The sequence below is a fragment of the Dermatophagoides pteronyssinus genome, unplaced genomic scaffold, assembly GCF_027571235.1.
Source record: "Dermatophagoides pteronyssinus isolate colony J.1.1.1.1 unplaced genomic scaffold, Derpt_VIB-CSIC_2022.12 sq0009, whole genome shotgun sequence".
NCBI lineage: Eukaryota > Metazoa > Arthropoda > Arachnida > Sarcoptiformes > Pyroglyphidae > Dermatophagoides > Dermatophagoides pteronyssinus.
The window spans coordinates 847,557-867,492 of NW_027461533.1; the positions used below are offsets into that span (position 1 = coordinate 847,557).

The following is a 19,936-nucleotide window of genomic DNA, read 5'->3' on the forward strand; positions in this document are numbered from 1 at the left end:
GTTTGTTTTGTTTTGTTTTGTTTTGTTTATCTGTTGTCATTTGATGGACAAAGAAAAAAGATTCAAATGTCAATGTTATTCTTCAACATAGTGACCATGTTAACTAAATATTTTGATAATAATATTGAATTACGAAATAGGAAAAAAAAGGAAAAAATCACGATTGAAGATAATGTAGAAAAAGAAATGACAGATGTTAACAACAACAAAAAAAAACTAAAGATTAAAAATTACGGAACAAAAAAAAAACTTTGAATTCTGGAGAATCTAAAAGGGTTAATCAGATATTATGGTTGAATCAAGACAGAAAAAATCCTGAATTTCCGTTCTGTCCATCAGTTTTTGTTGCTGGACCAAATGATGATAATTAAAATTGAAGAAAAAAAAAGTTTTGATTCAAAAAAAAACTTTTACATGTTGATGAAAAGTCCTTGCAAATAGCCAAAGCTATTATAAACAGAAACTTTTTCTATGTAATAAGTTGCCTAATAATCATCAAAACCAACGCAAAGTATGAATTCATCATACACACAAAAGATATAAATAAATGAATGAATGAATGAAAAGAATCATTAAAAATGCATCGAATTAATCCAATTTTAACCAGAGAAAAAAAGAGAAACAAACAAAAAAATGGTAAACAAGCAAAACAATAAGGAAAAAAAAACAAATTACATTCAAGATTCAAGAGTTTTGTTTTGCTGTTGTTAGTTCCTGTCGATTTTTGATTAAATTTTTAGCCAAAAAACGAAGAAGAAATGATTAAGTTGATGATGAAAAAAAGAAAACGATGTCATTTCGAAAGCAACAGCAGTGAATCTTACCCCCAAAACAAAAAAGTATTTCCATTTTACTTTTGAAAAAAAACTTTTTTTTCTTCATTTGATCAAATAATATAATTGTTAGAAGTATGTTGTTGACATTGTAACATTACGTTTCAATTATGTAAATCAAAAAGAAAAAAAGTTAATTCAAAAAAAAAGTAGAAAAGTAAGAAAGAAGAAGAATCAAGAAGAAGGATGAACAAATTAATGAAAAAAACATCAAGGATTAAAAGAAACAGAAGCAGAAACAGGTACAATGTTTACATCAATAGAGTTTTCGTTTTCTCCTTTCTTTTGGTTTCTTCGTACGCAAATTAAAAAAAACAGTAGCAATGAGGTCAAACATCAAATAGCACTTGACGATGTAAAAAGAATCTACTCTATTGAAAAAAGGATTGAATGAAAATGGAATTTGCTATTCATTTAGTTACGATGAATGTGCACTGCGAATGGATTGATATCAAATCAATAGCACAAAAATGGGAATTGAATTAATTAGAGCTTAACCAAAATAATAATAATAATAACGTTACAGAATTCAGAAAAAGAAAAAATTGAATCGTAAAATTTTTTTTTACGATAAACTAATAAAACAAAAAAAAAACGAAAAAGATATCAGAGATAATAGCCATAGATAAGGCTATAAATAAATTATTGGTTTCTCGCTTTCTCTTTGGCTCTCTCTCTCTCTCTCTCTCTCTCTCTCTCTCTCTCTCTCTCTCTCTCTCTTGGTAGATATATCATTCATATTATTTTATCAGGAAAATCGATTGGATTCGACTATCGAATATCAAAACAAAAAACGGAAAAAAAATCCAATGTGGATGATGATGAGAATGGAGACAACAAACAAACAAACAAAATGAAATAAATAGCAACAACAATGATGACACCCGCGGGATGGATTCATCATAATCATATAACACACACATACACAACAGCAGCACACTCATAAACACACAAATGAGAGTTTAGCATCAATAATGATGATGATAATAATATCAGAGTGAAGACGAGTAAAATAATTGAAGATAGAAACCCGAAAAGCAAAAAAAAAAAAATATTAAGCGATATAATCATGATGATGATGATCCTCTTTTGTTTTTTTCATTCATTCATTCATTCATTTGGTGAAATTGATATTTTTTTTTCTTTTTCGGTTCTCAGATTCTTTATTCTACAAATAATACAATTTCTACGATGTCGAAAACAATGAACGAAAACAGCGAAAAATGAATGAATGGCGATCATTAAATTATTCATCGTATCGAATATCGGTGTTTATTAAAACACAAAACAAATTGTTGATTACAAGAGTCAAATATAATTTTTTTGAATTATGAAAATTTTCAAAAGAAAGTGTCATTGACATTTCGCTTTTTCATCATCGATTCTCGATGATTTAGTTGAGTTTAGTTAGTTGAGAAACAGAAAGAAAAAATCTATTTCATAAGATAATTTGATCCAGAGAAAAATGTCGCCTTCATTATCTGGGTGAAAATATTCAAGTATCGATTACAGAATTCAATCGAATCGACCGATATTTTGTTTGTTTGGTTTGAATATTTCCCTCATCATTGACAATTTTTTTTCAAATCTTTTTTTTTTTTTGTTTCAATGAGGTTCTTTCGGTATTGATCGTAATTTTTTTCGAAAAATCATACTAACAAACTAGATTAAGAAGAAAAGATGTATCGGATTTTTTTTTCTGCCTACATTGCTTATATCCACTGCCAAACACATTGGAAAGTCCATTGAACAAATGATGAAAATGAAAAAAAAAATCCGAATTCCTTCGAGACAATGAATAAACTCACTCTGACTCTGACTTAATAACGACAACATTCTCATTTAATATCTCATTTTTTTCCTACTACTTTCTTCTGTGTGTGTGTTACTTTAATGGAAATTACACATCGAGAAAAGAAGAAAGAAAGCAAAAAATTCCAATCCATTTACAATCAGCCAAAAATTTTTCTCGTTCAAAGTGAGTTCATTATACTTTTTTTCATTTCTGGTTTGAGTTTGAGTTCCAATAAGTCAATGTCCATCAAAAAAAAGTAGCGATGATGATATTAACAGCAAACAAAAAGTACGGATCAAACATCAAGATGAAAAAAGCATTGACAAAAACATGTTTGTTTTCGATATTTCGATATCGATCAAACATCGAAAACAAAACCAAAACGAGAAAAATAGGAAAAAGAAAAATTGCATACAACCATATTCACCGTTACCATTATTATGACATTGTATTCAATCTAATCTATTTACCATATTTAGTTAATCAATCATTAAAAGTCTTTCTTTTTTCTTTCATTCTTTCGTTGTGAAAATTCTGTCAACGACAACCAATAATAATAATCGGATCGAAGTTTTTTTGTTGTTGTTGTTTGTTTGCTTGTTGTAACATTGTGAATAAAAAGAAAATATAGAATGAATAAACAACAACAACAAATTTTTGACAGTTACAACAAAAAAAACCAGATCAGAATAGTGTTGAAAATGGAAAAAAAACTTTCAACAAACATCTATAACATCTGTCCTATGAACAATATGGAAAAAAAGAAAGAAAAGAATGAAAGTCTGGTGATGAAACGAACAAACAAAATCACCAGATAAAAAGTATTGAATTTTTGTAACTTAAATAAAAAAAGTATTGAATGGTCAGTTGTTGAACAATGACAAGTTCTATAGTGAAAAACACATAGGACAAAAACGAAAAGATTTTTTCTTTTTTTTTATTATTATTCAAAAAAACCCAACTAACCTTCCACTGTCCTTTTCCAAAGCGTTCATTATATATAAGGTACTTGTGCGTTTATAAGTGGTTTCTGATGTTATGGACGTTTTTGATGATAACGATGATGATGGTGATGGCGAAGAAGAAGAAAAAGTTGACAATGGATCTTCGACAATAGAATTTAGATTGGATCGATGAACTCGATGATGATGTTGATTAACAATAGTAGTATATTCTTCTGGTATCATGATAGATTCATGATGATGATGATGATTACCAGATAATTTTCTTTGATGTTTATTCGATGAATATGATGAATAAAGTAATGAATTTTCATTAGATTCTTTTGATTGTTGATTTTGTTGATCATTAATATCATTATTATCATTATCATCATCATCATCAGTAATAAGATCTAATTGTGAATTATTACCATTACCAACTGGTAATAATGACATCATAATACCAGTTGAACTATAACTTTCACGTATTAAATACATTTGTCTACCAAATGTCATTAATGACATATTACGTATTGTACGACCACGCCATTCCCATTCTATTTGTACATTTGGTATTGCTTCCATTACACAACCAATTGATGCATTTTCACCTACAAAAACAAAACAATAAGAAATAAAAGAAATGACAAAAACAAAAACAAAAAACAAAATTAGAAATAGGAAAATTATTATCATTATAATCAGCATAATTACTGTGTGTATATATCAATAATTTACATTCAATTAGAGATTTTATCGATAAACATTTTTTTGGGCTATCGATAATCGTAATAACGTACATTAATGAATGACTGAAATCTATTTATACGTTTGTGTTGAAACAAACAAAACGAAATGGTTTTTTTTTAAAAAAAAAGTTTAACAAGATAAATTAATTAATTTTTTTCTCGTTCGGTTTGTTTCTGTGAATCATTTTTCCTATAAAGCCAAAGTAGCAGCATTAAAAATATGGCTTAATTTTTCCTATTAAGCTAAAAAACAAAGAAAAAAAAAAAGACATTTTCCGATTTTTTTTGTTTTCGTTTTCGTTTTCGTTATTCTTGTGCATAATTCAATACAATCATTATTCAATTTTATCCATTTGATTCTATGTGAAACGGATTTTTTTTTTCTGGGGGGAATCCAAAACAAAACGCAGAAAAATCGAATTTAAACATTACAATAAACACAAACAAAACAAAAGCAGGAAAAAACTTAACGAACAACAACAACACAAATAAGCTTATCAGTTAACAAATTAAATGAAATGAATGTTTCTTTTTGTTTTGTCTCATAATCATAATAATGATAAAAATGTAGGCCAATTCTCATTAATGAATCAATGAATCAATGCGCATCATAAAATGGAAAACAAAACAAAACAGTGGAAAAAAAATTCCATTGTTTTTTTTTCGTTTTTCGCTGGATATGATGATGCTATTGGTATTTTTTTCGCTCTCTTTCACTCTCTTCCAATTCAAAATCAATGTGTGAAACTGATTTTTTTGGATGAAATTTGATTATTCTATGATGAAATTAACTGATATCGCAGCAGAAACATTGAAGAAAAAAAAAATTGTACAAAGGCGTCATTTGATGATGATGATAAAAATTCCAAATTTTTGCATATGAAAAAATATTTGCAGACAGTGTGTATATATGAATATTTGTATTTCCTATGAGGATTATTGCATATTTATTTTTTCCATCATATCAAATAATAATAACGAGGGAAATTTAGTTGTAGTTTTTTTTGCCATTATAATGAACAACAAAAAAAAAACACTCAAGTAATGTTGTACAGAAAAAAAAAGATTTTCTTCTCTAGATCTATTCGTGTTGGAAATTCGGCTTGAAACAAAAAAGGTCGTTGGTCATCAAAATCGTAATATTCTTGTGCTGGCCAGTAATATTCAATGAATTTTTCCCTGTGTCGTTTGAAAATCTCTGCAATCGCTGAAGGATGGAGTTGAACACAGAGCTTAGCTCACAGAGAATCCAGAAGACTGAAAGACTGAAAAAAAATAAAATTATTTTTATTAAAGTTTTTTCATTTCATTTTAAACTTTCGCATCCATTTTCGGTATCATCGAAAGATAGAAATTGAATCATTTTGGCTGCGAAAGAAACGATAGAAGCTAATAACAATAATATCAATCATGAAACTAAATTGGATTGTCGTTTTCTCTTTCTCTTTTTGATTGTTCTCATTCTGTACAATTTCTGTAAATTTTCCCGAAAAAAAGAAAAATTTCCCATTTATATTCGTTTTTTCCGGAAACAAAAAGCGAGGCCAATTGAATGGAATTTTTTTTTTGTTGAAAATTACACACAGACAAACAGAGAAACACATACAGAAAATTAATTCGGTCATCCATCAACATTGATTTTTAATGTATAGGGTTTTAGTTTTAGTTTTTTGAAATGTAAAATGGCCAGACAAAACAAAAGTAAAGCGACGAAAAGACCATAGACATAGACAGAAGAAGAATACACTCTAAACATCATCATCCCTAATGACCATTTATAATTGAAATTAGTCGAAATTTTTTTTTCGTTTGGTTCTTTTATATTCATTAATTCTTCTTGTTGTTGAATAATTAGCATGTTGTTAATCAAAAAAAATGTTTTTTTTTTTTTTTTTTGGATGTTGAGTGAGAGAGATCGATTTAATTAACTCTTTTTTTTTCATTTGATTTATGCGAGTATTATTCCTGTTTTTGTTTTTTTCGTCATCAACATATTTATCTCATTGAATTTTTGTCGTCGATGATGATGATCATCATTATCTTGATTAAAAAGGAGGGGACAAACACGAACAAATCTTGTTGACAATGGTGTTTCGGCAATGTCCGAGAAAAAGAAAGAAAAAAAATCGGTTTCGGACAACAATTCAGTAATTGGATTGTCTTTTTTTTTGTGTGTTTGTGTTTGTTTTGGTGTAAATAACAAACCCAGAAAAAAAAGAAAAGAAAGAAACGACAATGACAATCAGCAATGATAGAATAAATGTTGTTGATGATATGATTGGGGTTAGTTTTACTCGTAATTGTTGTTCTGGTGTGTTTTTCTTTTTGGTTCTGGTGTGTTTAACACATGTTATCCTCATCATAATTATATCAATTTCAATCACTAATTGTTGTTGTTGTTGTCGATTTGTTGATTGAACGAAGCAAAATGATTTTCTCGTACATGATCAACAAAGTCATGTTTATCTTTTCTTTTTTTTCCTATTGATTACGTTCAACATTGATTTTCTTCGTTCGATAAAAAAAAAGTTTCATATTTGATTTGATCGGGGTTAAATTATTTGGGCTGCTGATCGATTGAAATTAATCAAAAAAAAATTTTCAAAATGGGGGGCTGGGAGAGCTGGACAGAAGAAAAAAAACTACTGAAATCAAACACATTGACGATAACGATCGTTGAAGAAAGATGAAGAAAAAAAAACAGGAGATTCTATTTAGCAATATATTTCGATGAATCATGAAAATTGGATACGGATATACATTGCTTGTATGTATGTTTGTGTCGAGAAGTAAAAATCGAGCCGCTTTTTGAATATTTTCTTTTTTGCATTGAATGTTACAGATTTCATTCTGTTCAACCATCCATAAACTGATGAACTTGACAAGTTGACCGTTATTTCTATTTTTTTTTATATAGTTTGTGCTTTTTATATTTCAAGTCCATTGAATTCTTTCCATTGAAATGTATTTTTCCAAAAAAAAGAACAATGAAAAGCAAAGAGAATTTGACTTGTAGACACCAGCTGTATTTACTATTCAAGAATCGAGAGATAAAAAAATCTCTCTATTTTTTCAATCTTTTTTTCATGTAAAAAAAATCTTTTCTTTTTTTTCTCATTCTGTTCAACAATCAAGATTATAACCAACCAACCAACAAGCAAGCATCATCATAAATAACAAACACGAAAGATGACGATAAGCATTGTTCTGGGGGGATGTGGTGGTGGTGGGAATCGTTCCAAAATTGATGACAAAATGAAGAACACATTTTTTGTCATCATCATCATCAATGGTCGAAATAAGACATTTTGTTGAAGAAGGAAAAAAGAAAAGAAAAGTTGACAATATTTATGATTCGGAATAGTTTTCTCAATTTTTTTTTAAAACAGAAATTCAAAAAAAAAAGTTTCTGAAATGAGAAGAAAGAAAGAATTTGTCTCGTCAACCATTAGCCATCATTGAACTAATGACATAATCTTTATTTTCAGCAGTAGTAGCAAAATCATCATCATCATAATGATGGTCATGAATGATGGAAACATCAATATGAATCATCAACATTCAGTTCAATTTTGAAACACTCATCATCATCATCATTATCAAGCAAACTAGGAAAACAAAACTGAATTGAATTGACCATATAGTTATACCCAGAAGTTAGCTTTAGACATTCTTTGATAGTGATTATTGTAATGATAAATTAGCATTCATTAATAATAAAAAGTAATAATGAAGATTATCCAAGTTGATTGATCAAAAAAAAATTGAATCAACTTTAATTGAATTAAAGCAACGTAGAAGAAGAAGAAGAAAGTTGATTTTGAATTATAATTGAGCATCGAATAAATGATTTTTTCTATTTATTTTGTTGTTGTCAGAATAGAAATGTATGAAAAGAATGATGAAATCAATGATGATGATTAGCTCATTTCTTCTCTGAAATCACCATCATTAATCGTGAATCTGATTCATTCATTCATTGATAGCCCGTCCAAGTCAGCAAAAATGTATAAATTCATGAGCAAATCAAAATAATGATTATAATAATCGAAAATTTGAGGCAAAAAAAAAAAATGATGAGTTCCAAATTAGATGTCAACGGTTCATCATCATCACCTATTGATTTTCTTGATTTTCATTGCTTTCTTTGAATCATCATCAAAAATTTCGGTTACAACTAGAAATCCACAAAAAAAATCAAATATGACAGATGAAATTATTATTATTTCTATTTCTGTCATTGAATTGAAGAAAGACGCCATTATTATTGATTATCAATATGATGATGATGATTATTATTATTAAAATTCAATCAACAACAACAACAATCTCTCTCTCTCTCTCCCTCTCTTTTCAAAAAAATGAAAATTACATTTCAAATCATCATCATCAGTATCTTATTCTTGATCGATGAATAACAGCGAGCGAGCGAAGAAACCCCACAAAAATAAATATAATAAGATGGAATCTGTAGAATATTCTGTGGAAAAAAATGAATACAATTGAAATTCAAAAACATTGAAATTCTTTTCCACAAAAAATATTTTTCCATTCATTCATTCATTTTGGTCCACATTATCATCATCATCATCGTAACAATGAATGGATACAACGTAATTACAATTTTTTTTCCTTCAAAATATAAAAATTTTTATTTTGTTGTTGTTGCTTTTCTTTTCTCTCTTTTTTCCATCTTATTCATTCATTCATTCATTGGTTCATTCAATGGTTCATTCATACAATGATCATCAAATGAGATGGAAAGAAATACAGAATATTTTCTTTGAAAAGAAATATCCATCTCTCTCTCTCTCCTTTTATGATGATTTTTTTTTGAACATTTGAAAGCAATCAAAAATGAGAGAAAATATAACATACGGTATGATGGGTTGATGTGATGGGTTATTTTCATTTTCATATTTTTTTTGTTGTTGAAAATTTCAAAAACAATTTTCATTTCAATTCAAAACGCAACCACTATTCTCTCATTGAACATTGAACATTCAATATAAACATTCACAATGTAACCAACAACTATGATAATAAAATAGACATTTATGGGTGAAAATGGTTAAAAAACCAGAATTTTCGATAACAATTTTTTATGGATTGTATTTGAGAAAACAATTTCATAATAAATAATTCAAATAATGTTAATTTTCTCTTTTTCTCGGTTTCGGTTGAAGATAATGACAATGGTGGTGGTGGTGAAAAACTAAAACGAAACAAACAAACGTTTGCAGATAGGACAAATTATTGATTTCAGTGAAAAATTTTTGATTTTCAATTTTGACCTTCATATAGATATCATAGAGGACATCATAGAACAAACATCATCAGTGAAGAGGGAGAGAGGGAGAGAATTCCTTTTTTTCTGTTGTTGGTTCGTTTGGAATCAATGGATCATCAACAATGAAACCAAAAAATAAAAGATGAAATGGGAAAAACTGAAAGCAAAACGAAAATTTTTTGGTTGGTTTTTTTCTGCCATTTCAGCATTTTTAATGCCGATTAATAATCGATAATTGTGATTATTATTTACTTTTGTGAATGTTTGTTTGTGCGTGCGTATGGATTGAAATCGGAAATATCAATATATAAAAACGATAAGCATCCACCAAAAATAATAGTAATAATAATGGAAACAGAATGAAATGGAGAAAAACGTAGGAATCGACTGATTTTTGGCTATTTTACCATTCTACCAAACCGCCACCACTACCAACCATCATCATCATCGTAGGCGAATATTGTCCGAAAACTAAACAACAGAAAACAAAAACATTGATTCCGAAGAAGAAGAGAAACAGAGAGAAAAAGCTCATATCTTGTTCCAAATTTTTTTACATACTTTTTATTATTATTTTGATTAACATTAGTTAACAAGATTCAGTAAAGTTTTCTTTGTTTTGTTTTGTTTTGTTTTGTCTGGTCTGGTCTCTATTTTGTAATAAATAAATATATTTCCAGAGTAAAAGTGAAACACAGACACAGACACAGAACAAAACAGAAAAACTATGCAGAGAACATAATCATCACATTCATTTTCATCATATATGCCTTATGGTTATTCCATTTAAATGATTATTCACAGAATTTTTTTTGTTTTTTGTTTCTTATTTAATTTTGGTTGGTCTTTTCCTTTTTGCTATTTGGCTATCTTCGATATTATCGTTGTTGTGGTTATTAAATTGATTGTGATACATCATATCTTGTGTTTTGTAAAAGGAAAAAAATCCTGGAAATTTTCTTTGTTTTGTTTTCCTTGCAGACCACACATTATACAAATTGACCAATGTGATTTCTGGAAATTTTTATGAAATAACCAGAACCATTCATAGTGATAAAGGATAAAAGTGAAAGCTTTTTCATTTTCTAAGTTTTCTAAATATTCAAGTTTTCAATTCAAAAATCGATGGATTTCAATCAATCGACAAGCAATTTAAAAAAAACTGATAAAAACCGTTTCGGAATTTTGTTGAATTTCTAGATTTTACTTCACGAATTATCTTGATACTAATTATGTGCGTTGATGAAAACCATAAGCAAAAAATTGAAAACAAAAATGAACAATATTTTCATAGTTTTGTGTGGAGAATACTATATTTAAAAAGTAAATAGACAAATACAGTGATTATTCGCATGAAAAGATTTGATAACAAATTTTTTCGTTTGCTTCATTTTAAATCAACATCAGATTGAAGATTATAATGATGATGGTGATAATAAACAAAAACTTATAAAGGTTTTGCTTTGGATATCTTTTTTTTCTCTCCACTTAATAAATATAAAGTGTGAAGAAAAAACCTCATCTTATGGAACATAATTATTATGGCACATAGAGAAAGAAAAGAGATGGACGATTAGCATTGGCAATCATTCATTTTTCATTATTATCGTTCGTTATTGTTATTACCACTTTTATGATTATGGCTATTAAGCATCATCATCATCATCATTATCAGAATTGTGGCAAAATTACTTGCTTGCATAAATCTAAAAGCCAAAAAAACAAAGCTTATTTGGTTTATTTTCATATTTACCCACCTAAAACCCATTATTATTTGATTGGCTTGAAGGTTCAGGTGAATTTTTAGTGAAATTTAAATAAGTGAAAAAAAGCAAGAATCAAAAGGCGAGAATCAAAAGTGAAAACCAGAAAAACAAATTTAATGCGACCAATATGGACGATATGAATGAGGAAACAAACTAAACGAAACCAGCGTTTGATCGTTTTCCTCAAAGAAAAACCAAGAAAATCGATTAATCTAAATAAAAAAAATTGTCGATCAAAAAACAACCAGAAAATTTCTCAATAAATAAACATTATGGACATGTTTCTTGTTTTTTTCCATTCATCTAAAAACAAACTTTGATGATGATGTTTGGTGAATGATGATGATGATGGTTAATATAAAATAAGGTAGGTAGTCAACAACATTTAATAAACATGAAACCAGAATATTGTGAAACCAGAATTTCTCCAAAAATGATGGTCGAATAAGTTTAATAATCATTTTTTCGGACATAAAAACAATATCTGCGTGTGTAATGTATTGGCAATGTATTGGTTGATGAGAAATTGAGAAAAACACACACACAGAAAATTCATGAATAGTAAAGCTATTTTGTAAGCTGTTCGTATGTTGTTGTTGTTGTTGTCAAGAAAATTTAGATTGATGATGGTATGGTTGTTGATTGTAAATCATGACAACATCATCATCATCCGAAAGTAACATTCAAATAATGTGGAGGGAGGCAGAGAAAAATCTTTCCGAAAAATCGATTTTAAATCTGTTTTTTTTTTTTTTTGAAAATTCTATTTATTTTCATATTGATAATTTGCATTCAATCTTTATATTTTGAAATAGAAGAAAACTTTCTGTAAATTTTTTTTCCTGTAAATTTTATTTACAAATTTCGAAAAAAAAACATCCAAAAAATAAAAACAGAAAAGGATCATAAATTTACCCGGTAAAAAAAAATTAACTTTTTATTTGATTTCGCCAAAAAAAAAAAAAAAAAAAAAAAAAATAGAACATTTTCATAGATTATTTTTGGTTATAAAATTCGTCTTATGGGACTTCTTTTAACACTGCAGCAGCAACAAGGAAAAAATAAATTGTACAAATCAATCACAAACAAACAAAACAAAATGACAAAAGTGGTAAAAGTTGATTGTTACACAACAAAAAGAAAAAAAAATGTAATCAAATATAATGGAACCCGGTCATTATTCAAACGGAAAAATCCAACTATCAAACAACAACAACAATGTTAAAACAATGTTTTTTTTTGTTGCCTATTTCAACCTTATTTTTTTTCCCAGTTAACTAACTAATTAAGTTAAATTGATAGGTACATGGTCATATAATTTCTATTTGGATTGTTTTTGTAGTGTTTCGGATTTCAATTCATAAAAACAACAATAACAACAAAAATAATAATAGAGAGAAGGTTGGCTGGCTAGTTGGTTGAAAAAAACCACTACCAGCAATGATGATGACAATGTGAAAAAGACATCCCATTGCAAAAAACCTTGTATGAAACTTTTTTTTTCTCCATCATCAACATCATCAGTATCATAAAAAATAACTAACCCTAAACCTCCCCTATACAATTACTATTTCAACTAATTGATGATTGAAAAAAAAGTTACAAAAACAAGAAAAACAACCCAAAACAACAATCAAATGTCAATGAAGATATTTTTTCCCAATACAAACAAACAAAACTAGACAGACATAGACAGACAAATCAACCCAAAACTAGACAACTATTTTAACCAGACAGACAAACAAAAATTCTGATGATGATGATGATTATATTGGTCATTGGTGTGATGATGTTATTGTAATTGAGATCCATGAGTGGGTGTATTGAATGGATGGATGGATTGGTCGGTCTGATAATAAGATGATGATGATCATGATGATGTTCAATTGAATTCCAAAAAAAAACAAGGAGAAAAACAAGGGAAAAATGTTTGTTGCAAAAGAATAATTCAAGCGTTAATAGAAAAAAAACAACAAGGAAAACAACAACAACAACAACAACAACAACAAAGAAATATAATGAATGTAGTCATTTCAAAATGTGTTTCGAAACATTCCAAACAAAACAAAACAAAATTGTTGTTGTTGTTGTTTGTATGTTTGGAACAATTGATGCAGCAGTTTCATTCTTTCATTCATTCATTCAGAATGATTGACTGAAAGAAACTGAAAGAAAAAAAACTACAATTTTGACTTGTTGTTGTTGTTGTTGTCTTTTGTTGTTTGATTCTTGATTCTTATATTTTTTTGATTGTCAAAAAATGGTCACAATGATGATGATGATGATTACAACAACAACAACAACAACCGCAAACAACAACAACAAAAGAAAAATATCAAAAGCAAATCATCATCATCATCAATATCTACTGAGAAATCAGAGAGAGAAAAAAAGTTTAAGAATTGAGAATAACAACAACAAACGAAATTGATGATTGTTGTTACGAATTGAAAAACGATTGCAAACAGCAAAGAAAATAAGCAAAGAAAATGAAAAAAAAATGATTTTATCATTTTCCAAAAAAATTGAATTATCATCAGAATCAGGGAAAATATATTAATGTGTGATAGATGTGATTGTTTGTCGTATTTTTTCGATTCTTTGATTCTTGATTCTTTGATTTTAATTCAATTCAGTTTTGTCGTTGTTGTTGTTGTTTGGCATCATTAACATCATTTTTTGCTTCACTGTTTTGATAGATTAAGCATTTTTTTTTTGTTTGAATTGATTCTGGCTATAGAAACACTGATTGTAAACTTTTTTTCATTTTCATTTTTTCAAAAACTGCATGAGATTTTTTTTCGCCATTTCGGGCATCATTAAAACAAAAAGATTACCCTTTTTTAAAAAAAGGTAATTAATTAACGATAATAATTAATAATAATATTTATGCTAAAGGGTTAAACGTTGGTAACATTTTTTTTTTTTTTTTGAATTTCAAATTTCGAAAAAATCATGACTTTTTTCCATTTTTTCCAAGCACAACTTGGGTGCAAATAGAAAATTATTTATGATTAAAATTTTATCATTAACACTTTTGAACATAATGAAGATGCCTAAGAATCTCCCCCTACACACCAACTTAGGATTAAGTTTTTCATTGAAAACTTATAAAAAATCTTATAATTCAAATCAATTAATTAAAGGCAGTGAAGCTTACATTTTTTTTTCTTTTTTCAATTTCTGTCATCATTTAACACTGTGAACGACGACTTAATAAAATAAATAAATAATCTTTTCATTTTTGTATTTTGAATAGAATTTTCTGCCATTATTCATCATTTTTAATTTATAAATTAATCAGCCATAATGATAATTACAAATAAATAAATAAACAAACAAACAATGAATGAATCGATTCTATAAATTCATTCATCCATAATGAAATTGAATTTGAACACTGAAAAGAAAAGGAAAATTTCAGTTTTTTTTCAATTTAATTTTCCTATTAAAAAACGCAGTGATTATCGAAAAAGAATCAGAAAGAAAATATCAATCAATCATTTAATTCTTCAAAAAAACTTAATTTTTCTTCCTTTTTTCTCTGCTTCTCCTATCATAATAATTGAAAAGTGTTTTTTTTCGAAAAGATTTTTTTCTTCCGAAAAGATTTCTTCGTTTGATAAATACTCTTTATAAATTATAAATTATTTTTTTTCCTTGCTTTGACAATTAATGAATGAATCAATTTTTTTTTTGTTTGCGTTGAATAGATTTTTTGATTGATGTTGCTTGATGTTTTTTTGCTGATAATCGATATTATTGGTTTTAATAATCATCATATTTAATAAGCAATTCTGGTAGAAGTGGAAGAGAATTTCTAGCTTAAAACATTTTTGTTTTTGCTCAAACAAACTTATCAAGTTTTCAAAGAAAAACATTTGAATAGAAAAAATATACAAACCTTCATAAACAACAACTTCAGTATCGATTGAAATAACAATCGGTTGACAGGCAAATTCATCCAATTCTAATTGATTCCAATTTTTACCCAATAAACGTTCAGGTAATGTACAATTTGGTGAATATGATAATGGTATACGATGTTCAATCATCCATTCACGAAATGTACGTAAACTACAATCACATTGCCATCGATTATGATGTAATGTTAGCTCATAAACGGCCGGTAAACTTTTCATTATTTGTCCATCAATATATCTGGTATGCAAAAAGGAAGAGAAAAAAAAATGAAAAATCAGTAAGAAAGAAACAAAACAAAACAAAATAAGCCCAAAAACAAAGGAATGAATTTTTATTCGGAAGCGGCAATTCAAGAAAAAAAAATGGAAAAAAAAGCTTCATAAAATGATCAAACCAAGAATATGAATGAACAGAAAAAACCGAAAGAATGAATGAATAAAGAGAGAGAGAGAGAGAGAGAGAGAGAGAGAGAGAGAGAGAGAGAGGGGGAAAAAACGTTTCATCCAATAACTATTGCGTCGGTTGCAAACCAAAAAATTTTTATTAATTCTAAACACGTAACATTTGGAATCGGTGGCTAAAAAAAACAGTATAAAAACAGTAAAAAGACAAAACAGTAAAAACTCTTTTCATTTTCCCTATAGTTTTTCATTATTTTATTTTCTATTCTTTAAGCAAAAAAAAAAAGAATTTTGTTTCATCCAAGTGAAAATCGTATATACCATGTCTGTGTGTGTGTGTACAAAAGCAATAAAAATGTATATAAGTGTTTCTGGTGACATTTCAGAATTTCAATTCACATACACAAACAAAGCGAATATCGTCTCTATCATCACAGGGGAAAAAAAGGACAAAAAACAAAACAAAATTCATGAGGTAAAGATCGATTTCATTTCACGATTCTGTCTCTCTCACTCACTCATATCAGAGTGAAAAATCTCATCACATACAAGAAGAAATAATGAAGTAAAACTTGATTAAACTTTTTTCTTTTTCTCTTTTGTCATCGTCGTATTTAAATTTTCTTTCAAACATTTTGAGCACAGAGAATATAAATAATGTCTTGTTGTCGCTGAAGAAGAATATTCTTTCTCTCTCGATTCTTTTATTCTGAATTGGACACATACTTACTGAATTGAATTATCAAAGAATTCCGTGTATGTGATGTGTGTGCGTGTGTGTTTACAGAATGACCGCTATATTTAATCAAATCGAATCGAAATGAATATCAAGGTAATTTTTGTTTCTGATTATTCTGATTTCTGAATTTTTTTTTCATTTCTTCTCTTCTCTCAAGCATAGTTTCATTATTCACAGAATAAAATTCAAAACTTTTTTTCCTCTCCCCCTTCTTCTTCTCAGATTGACGAAGGAAAGATTCTGGATGATGGTAGTGTGCGCCCTGATTTGAATGAATTCTTTTGACGACAACAACAACGGAAAAAAATCATGAAATCAAATGAGCAAATACATAAGAAATTGTATTCCATTTTTTGTGTGTTTATTTAAAAATGCCACATATTGTCAATAACAACAACAACAACATTTTCCTTCCGTCGATGTTTGTTGATTTCAAAAAAAAAAAAAAAAAATGATGAAAGAATAATAATAAAAACTTTCCAATAACGATTGATTGAAGATGAAGAAGAAGGGGAAAATGTATGCCAAAGATATTATAAATAGCAATGTAAAATGTACCAGTGGTACATGTATTTTGAAATTCATTTGTAAAACTAGTAAATAGGAAGAAAAATACTTAAGCTATTGATTATTACATTGGCATTAATTTTCTTACCAGAAAAAAATCGAAAAAGATCAAAAACCCAAGAAAATCACGAAAAAAATTTTCAACTATCTCTTTTGTATATTGAATGACGATGATGTAAGATGATATCGATCCTTTAACAACGATTTTGCAATGCCATCAATTTTTATACGCACAAAGAATGACCAAAAAAAATTCAAAATCAAAATCTTTTCTTTTCTTTTTCGAAGGAAAATATGCAAGAAAATAATGAGAGAAAGAAAAAACGGATTCAACGGTTATTATATTCGATGGAAACTTTCTTCTTTCGTTTTTCTTCGTTTCTCACAAATAATACCAGCAAACAAAAATGAAATGAAATGAAACAAACAAAATGAATGGATAAATAGATAGAAGAAAAAGAAAAGAAAAGAATTCCAAAGAATCAAAATTGGAATTTTCATAAACAGAGCAAAAAGAATTGGAGAATGAAAAACACGCACACAAAAAAAACCTTATAAAGGAAAAAATCGAACATTTTCGTGTGTGGGGAGGAGGGGGTAGTGAGTGAGAGCGGGGGGAGTGATGCGTTCGTTCAGCGAGAAAAAGGAAAAACATTCGAAACAAAACGAAAAAAAAATCGATTTTTTCGTTTTTCGTTCGAATCAAGAAGTTTTGCATGAAAATTTTTTTTTGTTTGTGAAACTTTTAAAATTTTTTGTTTTGTTTTGTTTTGTTTGCTGGTTGGATTTGAATTTTTCATTGAGAATCAATGATATTCTTTTTCTTCAAATATAATATTTTCAACCGAAAATTAACATTGATTGCAACGAAAACATCTATTATCTGAATGTTTAGAGCAGTGATTCTCAACCAGTGTGCCGCGGCACTTTGGTGTGCCGCGAAATTCTGAAAATGCAACTGTTATATATTCAAAAATTCTAAAATTGTGCCGCGACAACAAAAAGGTTGAGAATCACTGGTTTAGAGTGTGTCTAGAGATGATTACATTCGATTTGTGAAACAAGTTTGATTTTCAAAGATTTCAAAAAAAAGTGTATATAACAGGGGTGGCCAAGCTCACCCTCCTCACCCTCGATTTTTGAATTATAGAAGTGTGGCTCGCGAGCCACATGCGGCTCGCGAGCCGCAGTTTGGCCAGCTCTGGTATATAAGTTCTGACCCTTGTTTGTTGTTTGAGTTTAAATCCAGATTAACTAAATTCAAAGAATTTTGCTTTTAAAAATAACGACGACGACGACGACAATAAATTCGAATATTTTTTTTCGATTTTTGTTTTTGTGCTTTTTTGATGATCGACTTTCGAGAGAAAAAAGTAATCGACAAACAACAAACAAATAGATTCGAATGTTTCGAAACAAAAAAAATATTCTCCACAATTTTTTTTCGAAAAAAGATAATAGGAAAATGGTAAAAAAAACAAATCGATGAAATGAAATGAAATGAATCGACCGAAAGAAAACAAACAACAAAAATTCGCTTTCGACACTCGATTTTTCGTTTTGTTTTTGTTTTTGTTTTTGTTTCTCCAAAGGTTCGATGTTCGAGAATGAAAGAAAGAATTGATAAATGGGCAACTTGTGTATAGCACACAAGGAGTGAAAAAAGAAAAGAAAAATTTTTTCGTTAAAAACAGCCCAAAATGAAACTGAAAAGAAAAAACGTTCTTTTTCGTCGTCGTTGTTGTCTTCCTCATTCATTGCATTCTTCTTCGTTCAACATTGGTTATAAGTTCCAAAGGATCAAATTAAGATAAAGCATCATCATCATCAGAAAAGAAGAAAAAATAATTCTTTGAAAGAATAGGAAGAGAGAGCAAACATTCTCTCGTTCAATTCTTACTTATTGAGAGCTGCCTGTTTGGAAAATTCTTTCTGTGTGTGTTCGTTCGGTTCGTTTGTTTCGTTTTATTTTTATTATTTTTTTTTATTTTTTAAGGAAAAAAAACATCCTGAACAACAACAACAACAACAAAATCGACAAACAAATGGATGAAAAAAAAACTGTCGCACGGGTATTTTTTCAATTCTCAACAGTGAAAAAAAAATAGAGAAATTCAACAACAACAGAAGCTTTTTTTTCCATTCTGCTGAAAGTAAAATACGTGGAAAAAAAACAATAATGAAGAACGGTGGTAGCTGAAGAACTAGGAAGTAAAGAAGACAAATCGACAAAATGAATGATAACCAACCAACCAACCAACCTAAGCCGAGCCAAACAGAAAATGTATTGAGAAGATTTTCTTACATCAAAATAAACGATATTTTGGGGATGCGTCAATATTTCCTTGTTTCGTGCAACAAACACCAACACTAATATCACGTGATTATAAATCAATATCAATTTCGTTTGTTTGTTGTTCGTTGTTCGTTTGTTGTTGTCATTGTGTTGATAATGTCGTTTATTATTTTGAAATTGTAACAGAAATTGATAATTGAAAGCAGAGTGATAGAAACGAAACGAATAAATCATCTTCAAAAAAAAACTTGTGTGAAACAAAAATACAATAGAAAAAGTAAAGTTTTTTTTTAAAAAAAATTGAAATTCTGCAAAACAATTATCGAAAGATAGTTGTAGTATTCGATGATAAATATTAACGGTAAGAAAATGAAAAATGTTTTTCACTTAGCATTGATATTCTTGTTTAACACATGCACACTATATACGGAATAGGAATTCGGAAATTATTCGATTCTCCTATAACATTGTTTGTTTTTCAAGAAAATCCAAAAACAATGTATGCATTTTCATCTAAAGATATTTTTAGCTGCAAGCAAAGAAGATGGTTAAGGAAAAGATGGAAGATGAAAAAGGAAAAGAAAAAGTACAACCAGTGTTATCTCTTATTCAATAATGATGAAGATGATAATTTG

The 19,936-nt window shown here is 28.3% G+C and overlaps 1 protein-coding gene across 2 annotated transcripts in view; it reads right to left on the reverse strand.

Moving 5' to 3' along the window:
• Positions 1-19,936, reverse strand: part of LOC113798880 (uncharacterized) — a 40,911-nt gene that overhangs the window by 13,534 nt on the left and 7,441 nt on the right. Inside the window, exons 1-3 of one of the 2 annotated variants that reach the window (XM_075821258.1) lie at positions 17,546-17,708; positions 15,279-15,535; positions 3,595-4,180 (exon numbers count right to left, since the gene is read on the reverse strand). In XM_075821258.1, coding sequence (XP_075677373.1) covers positions 3,595-4,180; positions 15,279-15,535; positions 17,546-17,580 — 878 coding nt within the window. In that variant the 5' untranslated portion in view covers positions 17,581-17,708. Of the gene's footprint in view, positions 1-3,594; positions 4,181-15,278; positions 15,536-17,545; positions 17,709-19,936 lie in introns of those variants that run through there. The other variant, XM_075821257.1, reaches the window with a different exon arrangement.